The sequence below is a fragment of the Triticum aestivum genome, chromosome 4A (genome assembly GCF_018294505.1).
Source record: "Triticum aestivum cultivar Chinese Spring chromosome 4A, IWGSC CS RefSeq v2.1, whole genome shotgun sequence".
Classification (NCBI taxonomy): domain Eukaryota; kingdom Viridiplantae; phylum Streptophyta; class Magnoliopsida; order Poales; family Poaceae; genus Triticum; species Triticum aestivum.
The window spans coordinates 81,764,934-81,782,041 of record NC_057803.1 but is presented as its reverse complement, the minus strand read 5'-3'; the positions used below and the strand labels follow the sequence as shown (position 1 = coordinate 81,782,041).

Sequence of the window (17,108 nt, the reverse complement as noted above, 5' to 3'; positions counted from 1 at the left end):
GATCTCAGATGTCACGCACGGACGCCGCATGGATCGCTGGCCTGCCGCAAGTCCATTTTGTAAAAGTCGAGTGCTTTTCTATTCTATGGGTTGATACGAAAACACAATGAACGAATCGCTGCTGGATAGAGAAACGAACTTTTCCGCAGGGTTTCTTGTCGCGGTGGATGATCGATCGGTGGCTGCAAAGTTCAAACAAAACAAAATCGCGCCGAATCGATCGTCATACTCCGTTGATTAATCTTCCTTTTGGCCTACATTTCGACTTTTCATGGTTTGTGACGTTTACGATTTTATTCATAGGTTTTCTTGTTTTGACACATGGCAGCGCCTTGGAAATCTGGTCGCGTCATTGCGGTTTGAAATGTCCGGTTACGTATTGTATGAAGGATTCCACTGGGATGCTTTTCAGATTCAGGGTATGGCACTAGTTGTTTGCTTATGCATGGCTAGCTCTGTTCTAGGCTAAGCACCTGCAAACATAGCTGCGCCCTGGCACACTGTAAAAAATGAAAGCTCCAGTTCCTTTAAGGCCTTAAAGGATGCAGCAAAGGAAATTTGAAAAAACTTAGAATCCACTTGAACCTCTTTTTTAAATCCCTACGGGTGAAGAACTGGGACCGAGATCCTTAGTGCCATGATAACATGCTAATAATACATTTTCATTTGGTTCGATTTTGATTTCAATCTGCTTACATCTTTTTATGTGGTCTAATTTTCGATTTGACTTGCTTATTAGGATTCTTTCTGTTTTTCTTTATTCATGTGAACCAAACACCAAGTCTACAACACTTCTATATTCTATAATCCTTTGTTATACACAGTTACTGCATTTTTTCATGTGAACCTAACACCCAAACCTGCAAAATTTCTATATCCTCTAATCCTCTGTTGTTATACACAATTACTGCATTTTTATCTACCTGTACTTTTCAGAATGATGTGAATCAAAGAGGCCTAAACGTTTATTTTGAAGTAATGTCCAACACACAACTCTAATCATTATACAACTCGACAAAGTTTATATGCGCGGGCACCTCTCTGGGTGTCAGGACCCCGACTCGATGTCACATCGATCTAGCCGGTAACACCTCATATCACTTTGCGGCCTCACGCACGGTATCCCCACGGGTGTCGCCTTACCTTTGCCCGGGACCGTTTGCGCCTTTTGGCTCACGTATACGATAGTATCGCTAGCATCCATATGATAAGGAGCCCGGGCTGACATGACTAGTCGTAAACCCAAAGTGGCACAGACTTACAGGGACAGGCATTCATGACCCAGCTTCGAACGTGTCGGTCATCAGCAAGTGGGTCCGGGCTGTAGCACTGGGCTAGCAGGACTCCGGTAAACCGGGCTGTAGCGGGCTAACAGGACTCCGGTGCTCAAAGCGTGACATTTCCCCGAAGGGACAGACACAGGAACGAAGAAGGACACATGCCGGCCAGCCTAAGTGTTCCAGAGCAGTAGCAAGCTACCATGGCTCAGCGGTAACACTAGGAGACATTTCCCGGTAAGAGAGGCTACTAAAGATAAACAACTAGATAGTCAGATCCCACACATACCAAGCATTTCAATAACATACACACAATATGCTCGATATGTGCAATACAACATGGCATCACAAAATGACTCTACGACTCAAGTAGTTTATTCAATAGGCTCTGAGGAGCGAGACATTACAAACATGGGTCTCATGACCCAACAATCAGAGCATACAAGTCAAAGCACAAGCGGAAGCTATCATGTCTGAGTACAGACATCTATGAATGAAAAAGGCTGAGAAGCCTGACTATCTGCCAGATACTGCCGAGGGCACAAGATCGTAGCTGAGGTAACAAGCTAAACGTCGAAGTCCACGCGAAACTACTAGCGAGACCGAAGTCTCTCTGCAAAAACATAAATAGGCAAACGTGAGTACAAATGTACCCAGCAAGACTTACATCAGAACTATCTACATATGCATCATTATCAACAAAGGGGATGGTGGGGTTTAACTGCAGCAAGCCAGCTTTGACTCGGTGGCTATCCTGAACTACGACTGCGAGTAACTCTTTTGAGGTGGCGCACACGAGTCCACATATTCACCATATCAATACACCACTATGGATCCGCTCCCGTCTCCCTACGAGAACGCCATCCATAGCACTCACGCTTATCTTGCGTATTTTAGAGTATCCACTTTCACTTGTCTATGAACTGATATAAGGGGTCCACGTTTCCATATCCGAGGAATCCGGCTATTCGAATAGATGATGTTAACCCTGCAGGGGTGTACTTCTTCACACACGCTCTCGCCACTTACCGCCCTGTACACGTCATGTACCTCGGCAACCTTCAAGCGGAAGCCGGGCGAGGGAGTCGTCCACGACCTGACTAACCGAACAAGTCTCTAGTCCAGGTTTATCGCCTATTCGGGTTCCATCCGCAAGGAGATCCGGCCGGGGTGTCGCTTACGGCCCCAAACGATGTGTGCAGGGTTCCCAAGCCCACCAACCGGGTGCCACTTGGTACACCGGGCCACTGTGCCTAGTCTGTCCCAAGCCCACCTGTACCGGGTGCCACTTGGTAGACTACTAACACTGCCTACAAACACCAGAAACTAGTTGCAACTCCTGGACAGAGATCAAGTTGATTAATAAGTCGAGAGGGGCTTGGAGCGCCGGAGCCCAATGTGTGGTAGTAACTGATCATGGATCACAAACACAGAACTCAGTTCCTGAGGACGGCTGCAATGAGACAACCCACCATGTACTCCTACATGGCCTCTCACCGCTACCTTTACCAAATCGTGTTCACACACTTATCTCACACACAGTAGGACATGTTCACACGCCTCTGATTCATCCCCGATGAATCAGACCTGACTCAACTCTAAGCAGTAGCAGGCATGACAAACAAGCATGAATGAGTAGGCACAACAGGGCTCAAACAACTCCTACTCATGCTAGTGGGTTTCATCTATTTACTGTGGCAATGACAGGTCATGCAAAGGATAAAGGGTTCAGCTACCGCAGCAAGTATCAAATATGTCGTTGTTGTCCTAATGCAGTAAAAGAGAGCAGGAGCGAGAGAGTGGGATTTTATCGGAATGAACAAGGGGGTTTTGCTTGCCTGGCACTTCTGAAGATAACATTGAGTCTTCATCAGTGTCAACGATCACATCATCGGTATCACGTCTATCGAGAGGGGACAAATACCGGCAACACAGAAGGGAACACAATCAATGCAATGCACAATATGATGCATGATCATGACATGGCAAAATGAATGTGTTTTGGGCTAATGCAACTAGCAACAGATTAAATGAAGTTGGTTTGAATACAAGATTCAAATTCAAACTCCATATGTGATTATTCAAATGCCATTTAATTGATTTGTGCTAAACAGTAGTGATAAGTTGTTCTAACATGCATGAAAATGGTACAGATGGATTCCTTGAATTTTTCTGATAATTTTTCATATATAAATTATTTAATTTGGAGTTACGGTTAATTTTCTATGATTTTTAGAAGTTTATATAATTTTCTGGAATTTCCTGAATTATAATAAATCCAGAAAATGGTTTATTGCGTCAGCCCCACGTCACAGTGACGTCAGCAGGGTCAACTGGGCTGGCTCGGTCAAACCTGACGTGTGGGGTCCACACGTCAGTGACACAGGAGCTAATCCCGGTCAAACCCAGCGCTGACTGGGGTTTGACCAGGGGTGGGGCCCGCTGTCAGTGGCCTAGGGGGTTGGTTAGTGTGGGGGGGGGTTAGCCGCTAATGATGCCCACGTCATCATCGCCGGACTTACGCCGGCGGCGACCAAAATGGCGGCGGCAACGCGCCGGACTTGCGCTAAAGGCGACGGAGGCGGCGGCTGAGGGCACCGGGGCGTAGCCCGGGCTCTCCCGCATCTGATGGGGTAGGTGGGAGGCTGCGGGAACGCCGGGGCTCGTCGGAACGGAGCTCGCGGCGGCGCCGGAGTTCGGGTGGTAACGGGCGCGAGGCCCTGGTGGGGTTTTGGACAAGCTGAGCTGCGCATGGGCTTCCTGTGAGCCTCACGAGCTCAAAGCCGTGCTCGGACGCGACCGAAACAAGCCATGGCCGCGACGGCAGCATGGCCGGCGGCAGCGAGCTCCGGTTGCGGTGAGACGGCGGTTACAGCATGGGGGCGAGCGAATGGAGAGAGGGGAAACACAACGGGGCTCACCGCGATGCCGAAGAGGAGGTCAGCGAGCTCGGGGAGGTCCTAGCGGCGCTGAATCGGCCGGAGGCGAGCTCAGCGCTGGAGGTTGAAGACGACGGTGGTGGCGACGTTGCAGGGGCTCCCGCGGTGCGCTTCTCGGTGAGGAGGAAGAGGTGGTCGAGGCGGATCTCCCTGGGGCGTCGGTGAGGCGTGGGGAGCACGGTGGCTGTGGCAATCGGCGTCGGTGGCGGCGGCTCCGCTCGGGTCTGAGGTGCGGAGCGAGAGGGAGAGCAGGAGAAGGGGATGAGCACGGGAGGGAGTTGAGAGAGGCATGAGGGGGTGCGTGGCATCCTTAGCCGATCCGGGGCGGGGCGGCAAGCAGGAGGTGGCTCGGGCGCGTGCGCGCGCGCTCCGGCCACGCGCCTCTGTCCTACTATCCCGAGGAGGAAGACGACAGGGAGGGCGCTGATGGGCTGGGACGGCCAGGGGGGGGGGAACTGGGCCAGCTGGTGGGCTGCACGGGTGAGGCCAGGTAGGCTTTACTCTTTTTTTTCTGTTTGTTTTAACTCTGTTTTCTTTTTGCAGGTTTGTTTTGAATTTGGTTTTGAAACCAATTCAATTTATTTTGCTTCTGACAATATTTTTAGGAGCTAAAAGAATTAAAACAATGCTCCACAAAAATATTTCAGAATTATTGGACCTATATTTATTTAACAGTAGATATAAGTCCAATTCAAATAGCTATGATTTAAATTCAAAGTCCCAAAAATAAATCCTTAAAAATGTTCAATATTTTTGGTTGGGACCAGAACCCTTACCAAAAATTATCAAACATTTAAGAAGAGCCTTTTGGAGCAATGAATGAGATTTCTAGGGTTTTTGCCCCTATTTTATTTAGGGTTTTGAGGCTTCCAATATTCCTCAATTCAGGTTTCAAAAATATAGACATGATGCACACATGAAGCTAGCCTAGAGCAATGCCAGAAGCTAGGGATGTGACAACTCACCCCCACTAAACAAGAATCTCGTCTCGAGATTCAAGCGTAGGGTAGGATGAAGGGGAAACGCAAACTAGTACAATCTTCACGATCCAGGGTGCACTTCAGTTGAACGTTGATTCATTCACCATCATTGTCTTGATGTCTTGTTCTGAGAAATCCTGCCAACATGACATGGAGGGAAGAAGGAGACTCTAGAAGGGTCGATCTTCTTGAAGATCGAACAACTCACGGAATGAGACATAGGACCATCTCTCGGGTTGAGACACGAGATACACATCAAGAGGGGTGGAAAGAAACGGATGACGAAGGTTCACTAGGTGGACAACAATTCCACACTTAAGAAGGTGGTAATCGGTTGTCAACGTAGCGAGGAGTTGAGTTGCCATGATACCACAACGAGACACCTTCGGAACCGTGACTCGTAGATATCTCCCCTTAAGTGGCAAAAGAATTACCTTTGATTCAGAGATCATTGAATCTCTTTATACCAGCTTAAGGCAAATCATAATCGATCATTTAGAGGGGTTCGGTAGAATGGCATACTCAAACTTAGATGATGTGGATTACCTTGTTGAAGACAACGTAATGGATGAATTTTGCTTATCACCGGAAATGGAAGAGACCCATGGTAGAATGGCACATTGGCGGTGCAAGCTGGGAACAAAATGCAAATGCTGGGAATGATTCTGGTAACTGGGGAAGAACCCAACAACAGAGAGTGAATTCACCGTTTGAAAAGATCATAGCATTGCTGAGGAAACTGAGAGCAAACCCAGTTAGTGCCGAAGATAACACCTAGCGCTTGTGCGTGCTCTCAAGAACTTGAGCATTTCCACAATCATCAAGATTCCACCAATATCCGTGTCAAGGATTCTGGCAACACAACTTGCTACCATGATGAATGGTGATGGAGGATGCAGATGCAAAGGAAGATAACACCTTCTTAGATTTCACCTTGGCGAGGCCAAGAAAACAAAATCTGGATGATCGACCAAGAGACATTTAGCACTCCGCTTCTAATGTTCTCCTTGACGTGCTAGTGTAACCCATTCTTAGATATGGTTTGCTAACTAGAACATCAAGTAAAGGTCGGACTTCAGGAACACAAAAATCCATAAGGAACAACTAGGGAGTAAACCCTATGAAATCCTTATGGGGAGGTGGCCAACTTCATCAATCAAGATATTATAATAACAGGTCTTCCGGCTGGGTGTGTTGGCCACGACATCCACTTTACCGATTATCGCGCGACCAATATTATAATTCTTGGGAAATATTCCAACCATCATATCTGCCTGGGATTCAGATCTGGTTGGTGTCAGGTTATTCCAGACTCATAGAGTCCAGGAAGAAAAATGAAAGTTTGCAACACAAATCGACGAGATGACGTTGCGAGATTCTCGGGAAATGAACTACGATAGCAAGCTCCAAAACATGAGCTGGTTCTGCTACAAACATGTGAACACGTTGTCCCAGACAAGCATGCCCACATGGTAGTCTTACAATAAAACACTACCGAGTTCTGGTTGGGAGCCATCATCGAGGATATCGAAGTCTTTACGCAAGTCCATGGATTAGATCCCAAGCATAGACTTCTTTTCCTTGAACAAGTCAATCAGTGGCTTGGTGTGCTAGGATATGCATATGGAATGAAGATGATCAGTCTAATAGACCACAGAATTCTTCGCACGTGCATGACTGACTTGGGACGATTCCAAAGGAGCAAAAACAAACTTTCTCGAATTCACGACGGCAACTTACATCAAAATGCACGTGAATCAAAGGAAGTCACTCCTTTCATCAAACAAGTACTTCATGAGCTAGCATGAAGAAAATGCTTTCAAAAGTTTCCAACACTAACTTAATGTTCAACAACATCATGGAAGAGATAAGAATGTTGTCAATGGGCTCAACAACAACTCATCGGAATTTCCATATCACTGGACTTCCACCATCGTGTGAACACGGTGATAGCATTGGTCAGACCAAAGATGTAATGGGGTATGCTCGAGGGATCAACCATGAGTAGGACAACATTACGAGCATCGTTGGTACTGATTTGATTTGACGATAGCCCACACTCAAATCAAGGGATTGATAAGACAATAGGTCCAGCAACTGATCACAGGGACCAATCGATGAAGATATCATCTTTCTTCAACACACACTACGCAAGAATATCCCTTTGGAACGAACTAAGTCAGACAAGTTTTTATCTTCCAACTCTCCAAGTTGTTGTCCAGCTTAACCAACTAGCTCAGGGATATCTAACACCGATTCTTGGAAAGAAGGTGGTTCATAAGAAACCAACTTGATCACGGGCTCAACATAACGGTCAGGTGACGACCTGGTAGTACTTCCGAGAAGATCTTCGGAAAATCACGAACCACCGATATGTTACTAAGCTCGAGAACAATCTCGCTTTTGAGGGCAAGACGATATGATCAATAGAGCGAAGATTTGAATAATCCTAACTCATGATCGAGGAGTGCACCGAGAACAAGGACTAGGTAGCACGATCAGTCTTAGAAGGATGATTTAAAAACCAACACGCTAAGAATGAAATTATTATCCATTAACTACCAAGCAACGAGGTTGCTAGGAGTATTGATTTCACACATCACAATTCATTTGTCGGTATTCCGGTTGCATCAACACGGAACCGAGGAATGAAAAAGGATGGCGAGAAGTATCACTATGTCAAGAATTCACAAAAGGTGGTGCAATTCTCATGAAATTCCTGTCATAAAGAAGGTAATACTTCAGGGTAGAACAGAATCAAAAGCTGGGCTGGCATTTTGATCTGCGGAGCACAATTGCTTTGACCCAATCCTAGATATGGAAGAGGTACTGGAGTTTGTTTCTCCCAGTCATTCTGCGATAGAATGGCTTGACGGACCACAAGAGTAATAGGCATCGATAAACGAACGCACGCATACTCTTGACTATCAATTGATAGACGAGGGTCAGAATACAACTAAAGAGAGCAACTCAAAGGAACATGCGATTTTCTGAGTTGTGGATGCATAAATTAGTATGTCGAACCGAGTTCAACATAATTCTTCCGGATAACCCATGCAGAAAGGTAGAACTGGCAGAGTCACGATTTATGAATGGAGAACTCCTCAAGAATAATCCTGTTGTGATATTTCAGTTCAACGAGGAACTTCTGCCATAAGTAGTTCATGGTATTTGGAAGAAGAAGATACCACGGACCTCGAGGACTATCGCAAAGGTTACTGATATACTAAAGGAACTAGCAACACTATCAACATGATGTAAGTAGGGTGAATATCGGGTTTAAGAATCCAGGAATAGAATACCTACTACTAAGTAGCATCACGGGATGCTTCCGAGAATAAAGGCCAGAATCTTCACACTAGGACACAAATCATGGCTAGACCACTAGATGATCCCCTAAGCACTTAGGGTCATAATAATAATTCCAACATATATGTCGAGGCAATAATTACCTCAACACACCGATTAGTGTGGTTAAGCTGGCCTGAAGGAACATCGAAACCAGAGGGAGGAATTTTGCAAATGCATCAGATTATTTAGAAACCTGGGATGACTCGGACAGCATAACGGCTGTAAATGCTCAGAAAAAATTTGAGACATTCACAAAATGGTGACATAACCACTCAGAAGCACGATATCAAGGTTTTCGAGATCAACAATTAACATACGGAAGTAGTAGAAACTGAACTCAAGCTTAAATCCAACAATCTTATAAGTCTACGGATTAGTAACACGTGATACTGATAGAAAGAAGAGAAAGCCTAGTTCTTAATCCCCGTAGAAGAGAAGATGATGACTCAGATCAGAAGGCCATGAGGTATAAGGAGTAAAAATAGCCTTACGTTCCATCCCACAATCAATTCCCTTATATAACTAAAGAATTTCTAGACTCAACTTCGAACAGTTTGGCTTGGTAATCCTACAGGCAGTCAAGCTCTGATACCAACGCTGTCAGTACCCCGACTCGATGTCACATCGATCTAGCCGGTAACACCTCATATCACTTTGCGGCCTCACGCACGGTATCCCCACGGGTGTCGCCTTACCTTTGCCCGGGACCGTTTGCGCCTTTTGGCTCACGTATATGATAGTATCGCTAGCATCCATATGATAAGGAGCCCGGGCTGACATGACTAGTCGTAAACCCAAAGTGGCACAGACTTACAGGGACAGGCATTCATGACCCAGCTTCGAACGTGTCGGTCATCAGCAAGTGGGTCCGGGCCGTAGCACTGGGCTAGCAGGACTCCGGTAAACCGGGCTGTAGCGGGCTAACAGGACTCCGGTGCTCAAAGCGTGACATTTCCCCGAAGGGACAGACACAGGAACGAAGAAGGACACATGCCGGCCAGCCTAAGTGTTCCAGAGCAGTAGCAAGCTACCATGGCTCAGCGGTAACACTAGGAGACATTTCCCGGTAAGAGAGGCTACTAAAGATAAACAACTAGATAGTCAGATCCCACACATACCAAGCATTTCAATAACATACACACAATATGCTCGATATGTGCAATACAACATGGCATCACAAAATGACTCTATGACTCAAGTAGTTTATTCAATAGGCTCCGAGGAGCGAGACATTACAAACATGGGTCTCATGACCCAACAATCAGAGCATACAAGTCAAAGCACAAGCGAAAACTATCATGTCTGAGTACAGACCACTATAAATGAAAAAGGCTGAGAAGCCTGACTATCTGCCAGATACTGCCGAGGGCACAAGATCGTAGCTGAGGTAACAAGCTAAACGTCGAAGTCCACGCGAAACTACTAGCGAGACCGAAGTCTCTCTGCAAAAACATAAATAGGCAAACGTGAGTACAAATGTACCCAGCAAGACTTACATCAGAACTATCTACATATGCATCATTATCAACAAAGGGGATGGTGGGGTTTAACTGCAGCAAGCCAGCTTTGACTCGGTGGCTATCCTGAACTACGACTGCAAGTAACTCTTTTGAGGTGGCGCACACGAGTCCACATATTCACCATATCAATACACCACTATGGATCCGCTCCCGTCTCCCTACGAGAACGCCATCCATAGCACTCACGCTTATCTTGCGTATTTTAGAGTATCCACTTTCACTTGTCTATGAACTGATATAAGGGGTCCAAGTTTCCATATCCGAGGAATCCGGCTATTCGAATAGATGATGTTAACCCTGTAGGGGTGTACTTCTTCACACATGCTCTCGCCACTTACCGCCCTGTACACGTCATGTACCTCGGCAACCTTCAAGCGGAAGCCGGGCGAGGGAGTCGGCCACGACCTGACTAACCGAACAAGTCTCTAGTCCAGGTTTATCGCCTATTCGGGTTCCATCCGCAAGGAGATCCGGCCGGGGTGTCGCTTACGGCCCCAAACGATGTGTGCAGGGTTCCCAAGCCCACCAACCGGGTGCCACTTGGTACACCGGGCCACTGTGCCTAGTCTGTCCCAAGCCCACCTGTACCGGGTGCCACTTGGTAGACTACTAACACTGCCTACAAACACCAGAAACTAGTTGCAACTCCTGGACAGAGATCAAGTTGATTAATAAGTCGAGAGGGCTTGGAGCGCCGGAGCCCAATGTGTGGTAGTAACTGATCATGGATCACAAACACAGAACTCAGTTCCTGAGGACGGCTGCAATGAGACAACCCACCATGTACTCCTACATGGCCTCTCACCGCTACCTTTACCAAATCGTGTTCACACACTTAGCTCACACACAGTAGGACATGTTCACACGCCTCTGATTCATCCCCGATGAATCAGACCTGACTCAACTCTAAGCAGTAGCAGGCATGACAAACAAGCATGAATGAGTAGGCACAACAGGGCTCAAACAACTCCTACTCATGCTAGTGGGTTTCATCTATTTACTGTGGCAATGACAGGTCATGCAAAGGATAAAGGGGTTCAGCTACCGCAGCAAGTATCAAATATGTCGTTGTTGTCCTAATGCAGTAAAAGAGAGCAGGAGCGAGAGAGTGGGATTTTATCGGAATGAACAAGGGGGTTTTGCTTGCCTGGCACTTCTGAAGATAACATTGAGTCTTCATCAGTGTCAACGATCACATCATCGGTATCACGTCTATCGAGAGGGGACAAATACCGGCAACACAGAAGGGAACACAATCAATGCAATGTACAATATGATGCATGATCATGACATGGCAAAATGAATGTGTTTTGGGCTAATGCAACTAGCAACAGATTAAATGAAGTTGGTTTGAATACAAGATTCAAATTCAAACTCCATATGTGATTATTTAAATGCCATTTAATTGATTTGTGCTAAACAGTAGTGATAAGTTGTTCTAACATGCATGAAAATGGTACAGATGGATTCCTTGAATTTTTCTGATAATTTTTCATATATAAATTATTTAATTTGGAGTTACGGTTAATTTTCTATGATTTTTAGAAGTTTATATAATTTTCTGGAATTTCCTGAATTATAATAAATCCAGAAAATGGTTTATTGCGTCAGCCCCACGTCACAGTGACGTCAGCAGGGTCAACTGGGCTGGCTCGGTCAAACCTGACGTGTGGGGTCCACACGTCAGTGACACAGGAGCTAATCCCGGTCAAACCCAGCGCTGACTGGGGTTTGACCAGGGGTGGGGCCCGCTGTCAGTGGCCTAGGGGGTTGGTTAGTGTGGGGGGGTTAGCCGCTAATGATGCCCACGTCATCATCGCCGGACTTACGCCGGCGGCGACCAAAATGGCGGCGGCAACGCGCCGGACTTGCGCTAAAGGCGACGGAGGCGGCGGCTGAGGGCACCGGGGCGTAGCCCGGGCTCTCCCGCATCTGATGGGGTAGGTGGGAGGCTGCGGGAACGCCGGGGCTCGTCGGAACGGAGCTCGCGGCGGTGCCGGAGTTCGGGTGGTAACGGGCGCGAGGCCCTGGTGGGGTTTTGGACAAGCTGAGCTGCGCATGGGCTTCCTGTGAGCCTCACGAGCTCAAAGCCGTGCTCGGACGCGACCGAAACAAGCCATGGCCGCGACGGCAGCATGGCCGGCGGCAGCGAGCTCCGGTTGCGGTGAGACGGCGATTACAGCATGGGGGCGAGCGAATGGAGAGAGGGGAAACACAACGGGGCTCACCGCGATGCCGAAGAGGAGGTCAGCGAGCTCGGGGAGGTCCTAGCGGCGCTGAATCGACCGGAGGTGAGCTCAGCGCTGGAGGTTGAAGACGACGGCGGTGGCGACGTTGCAGGGGCTCCCGCGGTGCGCTTCTCGGCGAGGAGGAAGAGGTGGTCGAGGCGGATCTCCCTGGGGCGTCGGTGAGGCGTGGGGAGCACGGTGGTTGTGGCAATCGGCGTCGGTGGCGGCGGCTCCGCTCGGGTCCGAGGTGCGGAGCGAGAGGGAGAGCAGGAGAAGGGGATGAGCACGGGAGGGAGTTGAGAGAGGCCTGAGGGGGTGCGTGGCATCCTTAGCCGATCCGGGGCGGGGCAGCAAGCAGGAGGTGGCTCGGGCGCGTGCGCGCGCGCTCCGGCCACGCGCCTCTGTCCTACTGTCCCGAGGAGGAAGACGACAGGGAGGGCGCTGATGGGCTGGGCCGGCCGGGGGGGGGGGAACTGGGCCAGCTGGTGGGCTGCACGGGTGAGGCCAGGTAGGCTTTACTCTTTTTTTTCTGTTTGTTTTAACTCTGTTTTCTATTTTGCAGGTTTGTTTTGAATTTGGTTTTGAAACCAATTCAATTTATTTTGCTTCTGACAATATTTTTAGGAGCTAAAAGAATTAAAACAATGCTCCACAAAAATATTTCAGAATTATTGGACCTATATTTATTTAACAGTAGATATAAGTCCAATTCAAATAGCTATGATTTAAATTCAAAGTCCCAAAAATAAATCCTTAAAAATGTTCAATATTTTTGGTTGGGACCAGAACCCTTACCAAAAATTATCAAACATTTAAGAAGAGCCTTTTGGAGCAATGAATGAGATTTCTAGGGTTTTTGCCCCTCTTTTATTTAGGGTTTTGAGGCTTCCAATATTCCTCAATTCAGGTTTCAAAAATATAGACATGATGTACACATGAAGCTAGCCTAGAGCAATGCCAGAAGCTAGGGATGTAACACTGGGACAACTTTCTACATATGATTTTCAGGTATTTAATCCAAATGTCATTTTTTAGGATATCGGCAGCCTAATTTGCTTGATTTGTGCACGTCTAAAACAGCCGGTACAAGAATCTACTAAAGCACTAGTATATCATCATACTAGTATATATGTACAACCCTATTTACATCGGTCGATTCGTCTACTTGCACGTAAACGGAACATACGTACACACACGACCCACCAGCAACCTCCTCGTGTCTGCTATGTACACGTAACCTCCAGGCCTAGAAAAGAAAAAGAAGGCCTACTTAATTTACAAACTAGCCCCTGTACCGTCCCGTATTCACACAAGCATCCCGTCCCATCCCGTCCCATCCCGTCCGACACGCGTCCTCCTCCTCCGGCCCTTCAGGAGCAGGATCTGATGAGGCCGAGGTTGTAGAGGTTCTTCTTCACCAGGCTGCCGAGCGAGAACAGGCCGGCGCCCGCGCCGCCGCCGGCGTCGCCCTCCGTGGAGCAGAGGCGGGGCCACCGCTCCTCGTCCACCCGGAGGCTCTCGGTGCCGACGCCGTGGATGACCTCGTCGATGGTCTTGGGGTCGGCGGGGCGGCCGGCCACGTCGGTGACGTGGAAGACGTTCACGGCCATGTCGCCCCGGGTGGTGATCTCGGCGTGCGTGACCGAGAGGCTGTTCTCCCGGAACACGCGCGTCACGTAGGCCAGCAGCCCGCGGCGGTCGGAGATGCGCAGCTCCAGCCTCACGCCCTGTGGAAGAAGAGGATCGCGTTAGTCGGCGAGGTATTCGGCCGAACACATGGCGCGCAAGTGGAATGTTGGGCGGAAAGGGACTCCATGGTGGGGGATCGGGTGCTTTTTTGTCCAGGGTGGCGTGGCATGGAGGGCAAGGAAAGGAGATATTCAATTGGGACGGACGGACGTACCTCGGACGCGCGCCCCTCGATCGCCGCTTGCAGGCGCTGGATCACCCGCTGCCTCTCGCCCTCCGAGCTGATCGCCCGCCCGTCCAGCCGCCGGATGTAGAACTCCTGCGCCCAAGCCAGCCAAAGCAAACGGAAATCAGATCATAGCAGTTACTACATGGAGTAATCTGAATTCTTTCTTGCAGGAGATGAACATTTCTTCCCATTTCGACAAGGTCTTAAGTTAATCATATGATAATAATTCCAAATTTCACGAGATATTCCTACTAGTGTGATGTGATTGAGGTGAAATTAAATCCCATTTCACATATAACAGGGAGAAACTATTCCATTTGAACTTTTTGCCCGCTCGGACTAGTTTGGAGCCAGCATAACCTAAGAACTGTGGTGAAATTGAATTAAGCAGGCAACCAATGGGGACAGACTGATGGAAGGGCAAAGAAACGTCTAGGAAGCCCGGGCCAAGAACAACCATCAAGAGGGGAATTTAAAGCTCCCTGAAATACAGGGCACACAACCTGTTCTAGAACAAAAATCCTGTACTGTAGATCGATTGAACAAGAAACTGGTAGAGGCCTCACCTGCTGCGCGTGATCGCCGTCGGTGTCGAAGGTGCCGTGGTAGACCACGTAGTCCAGGTCCGTCAAGGTGCAGACGACGTCGAACAGCAGCTTCGGCCGGTCGCGGCAGCTCACGGTCACCACCGAGTACCCCCTCTCCCCCCACTCCTGCACCGCCACCGCCGTCGCCGTCGTCGCCGGCCCCTCCGCCGGGGCGCGGCGGTCGGCCTCCCTGTCCTCGCTCAGCAGCTGGTGGAGCCTCCGGTCCAGGTTGCCGACCGCCGCCGCGTCGAGCAGGACCGTCCTCGCGCCGCGCGCGCCGCCGCGGAGCACGTGCCTGAGCCGGGACTCGATGCGCCTGATCCGGGCCGTGTCGTGGATGGGCGCGCCGGTGTCCTCGTCGCGGACGAACACCAGGGCGGCGACGCGGCCGCCGTGCGTCCAGGCCTTGGCGTCCACGGTGCTGCAGCGCAGGTCGTGCAGCACAGCGAACACCTCCGAGAGGAGCCCCGGGCGGTCGACGCCGATGAGCTCGAGCAGGCAGAGCGCCTCCTTGGCGGGCGGGTCGCACCCCGCCGGGCGCGGCAATGCGTCGGCCGCGGCCGCCGCGGCGGCGAGCGAGGACTCGAGGCGGACGAGCAGCTTGTCGGCGTCGGCGACCTTGCAGCCCGCGGCGTCGGTGACGTGGAAGACGTCCATGAACCAGCGGCCGTCGTCGGAGGAGATGTACCCCTTCCGGACGCAGACGCCGTGGTCCGACAGCGCGGCGACGGCCTCCAGCAGCACGCCGTGCTTCCGCGCGCTGTGCACCTGCACCAGCGTCGCCGTCTCGCACACCCCGTTGTCCACCACCACCCTGCACCGCCGCGCAAACGCTCACCAAACCGCCCCAAATCGACCGGGGAACGGAACGCAAGAACCAAGAATCAAGAACCGTGTCGCCACTCACCTCGGGGTGTTCATGTGGCGGACGAAGAGCTCGTACACCTCGGACGGATGGCACCGCTCCATCGCCGCCGGAGCCCGACGGATCGCCGCGCCCGCCGCTGCGGTTTCCTTCCTTCCCCGCGGCGGTTTGCTGGGCTCTTTTTCCCCACCCTTGCAAAGGGGAGGGGAGGAAGGTTTGGGTTGGGTGGGCGGTTCAAAATCGGGTGCGGGGACGGGGGCGGTGGGTTTTGGGCGCCGGTGTGGCGATCGCGGCGCGGGCAGCCGGTTTTGTGTGGGGAGGGCCGGTGTTGTCTCGGTCAGCGTCGGCTAAAACGGGCGGAGAAAATCGAGCCCCCAAACCAAACCAAATCCTCGCGATTCCAGGCGTGGATTCTGGGCTCCGGCCCCCGGGGTCAAACCGCGGTCGCTGCCTAGGACGGACGGACCGGACAAACGGGATGGAATTCGCGGGCGCTCGGGGTGGGACTTGGACTGGCAACCGCGGATGAGAAACAGAGGGAGGCCGCGGCGTGTGGGGAGCTTTTGTAGGAAATCCCGACCGACCGACCGAGTGACTGACACGGGCGTGGGGAGAGGCAGGCACGGGCGAGTGGCCCGTGCGTGGCTGCCACCGGTCACCACGTACGTACGCGCGCGCGCACCTTTTCAGATTCTTTCTTGCGTCTGGGTGCAACTTTGCTTTGCTGCTCCAGAGACCAGACCACTCTACTCTGCTCGCCTCCGGTGTTGGTATTAGCATTAGTCTAATCGTGACAGAGGATTATGAGTTACTCTTACGTGCTTGACTGCTTTTTCCCGAGACGTCGCCGTCCAAGAAATACACCGAAAACATTGAGCGCCCGACCGAACCTTCGCCGAAATGCTGACTCGTCCCCATTCCCATTCCATTCATCAGCTATGTGGAGTTGCTTCACAAGCATGGCAAGCTACACACACATCCACGTTATTTCTGCATTTACATTTCAGATCCTAGTATTTTTTTGGGACTAGAAGCATCACCGCACGCAGGGTATCATCGGCGTTGCTCTCTCTACGGGAGGGAAAGGGTTTCGCGGAACAGTGAATGAAAAGGAAAGCCGCGCGGCGTTGGCACCGACCCGGGTCAACAAGCGCGTCCAGAAAGGACGACCCGCACGCGGAGCTCATTCACACCAATCCCGTGCCACGGCTGGCGCCCATACGTGCCGCGCCTGGTCCACCTCCACCCAACCGTGGCCCCGTCACGCGCCCATCTCTTCAGACGTGTCGCCGACGGGTCCGTGCCACCGCCTCCGTCTTAGCTTGCCATCCAAGCTAACCATCACCTGGAACCTGCTCGACCCTTTTTTTTCTCGCTTCTCTATATAAGCTGTCACGGCCAAGAAGATTCACCCGATCAGTAAAAAATCTGCTCGCACGTTCG

General features: G+C 50.4%; 1 protein-coding gene across 1 annotated transcript; it reads right to left on the bottom strand.

The window, feature by feature from the left end:
• Positions 1 to 13,379: 13,379 nt before the first annotated feature.
• On the bottom strand, positions 13,380 to 16,201 carry LOC123085275 (ACT domain-containing protein ACR8). The gene is made up of 4 exons (XM_044506895.1): positions 15,708 to 16,201; positions 14,780 to 15,614; positions 14,199 to 14,303; positions 13,380 to 14,022 (listed from the first exon to the last, which is right to left on the bottom strand). Exons 1-4 carry the CDS (start codon positions 15,767 to 15,769, stop codon positions 13,666 to 13,668), a joined length of 1,359 nt encoding a protein of 452 aa, XP_044362830.1. The 5' UTR covers positions 15,770 to 16,201; the 3' UTR covers positions 13,380 to 13,665.
• Positions 16,202 to 17,108: the final 907 nt, after the last annotated feature.

Bases quoted from the DNA above. Each gene is read 5' to 3' on its own strand.
- LOC123085275 (XM_044506895.1), bottom strand. From the start codon at position 15,769: ATGGAGCGGTGCCATCCGTCCGAGGTGTACGAGCTCTTCGTCCGCCAC. The intron at 15,615-15,707 runs GTGAGTGGCGAC...GCGGCGGTGCAG, and splicing joins CGCCACATGAACACCCCGAG to GGTGGTGGTGGACAACGGGG. The intron at 14,304-14,779 runs GTGAGGCCTCTA...GCTTGGGCGCAG, and splicing joins ACGGCGATCACGCGCAGCAG to GAGTTCTACATCCGGCGGCT.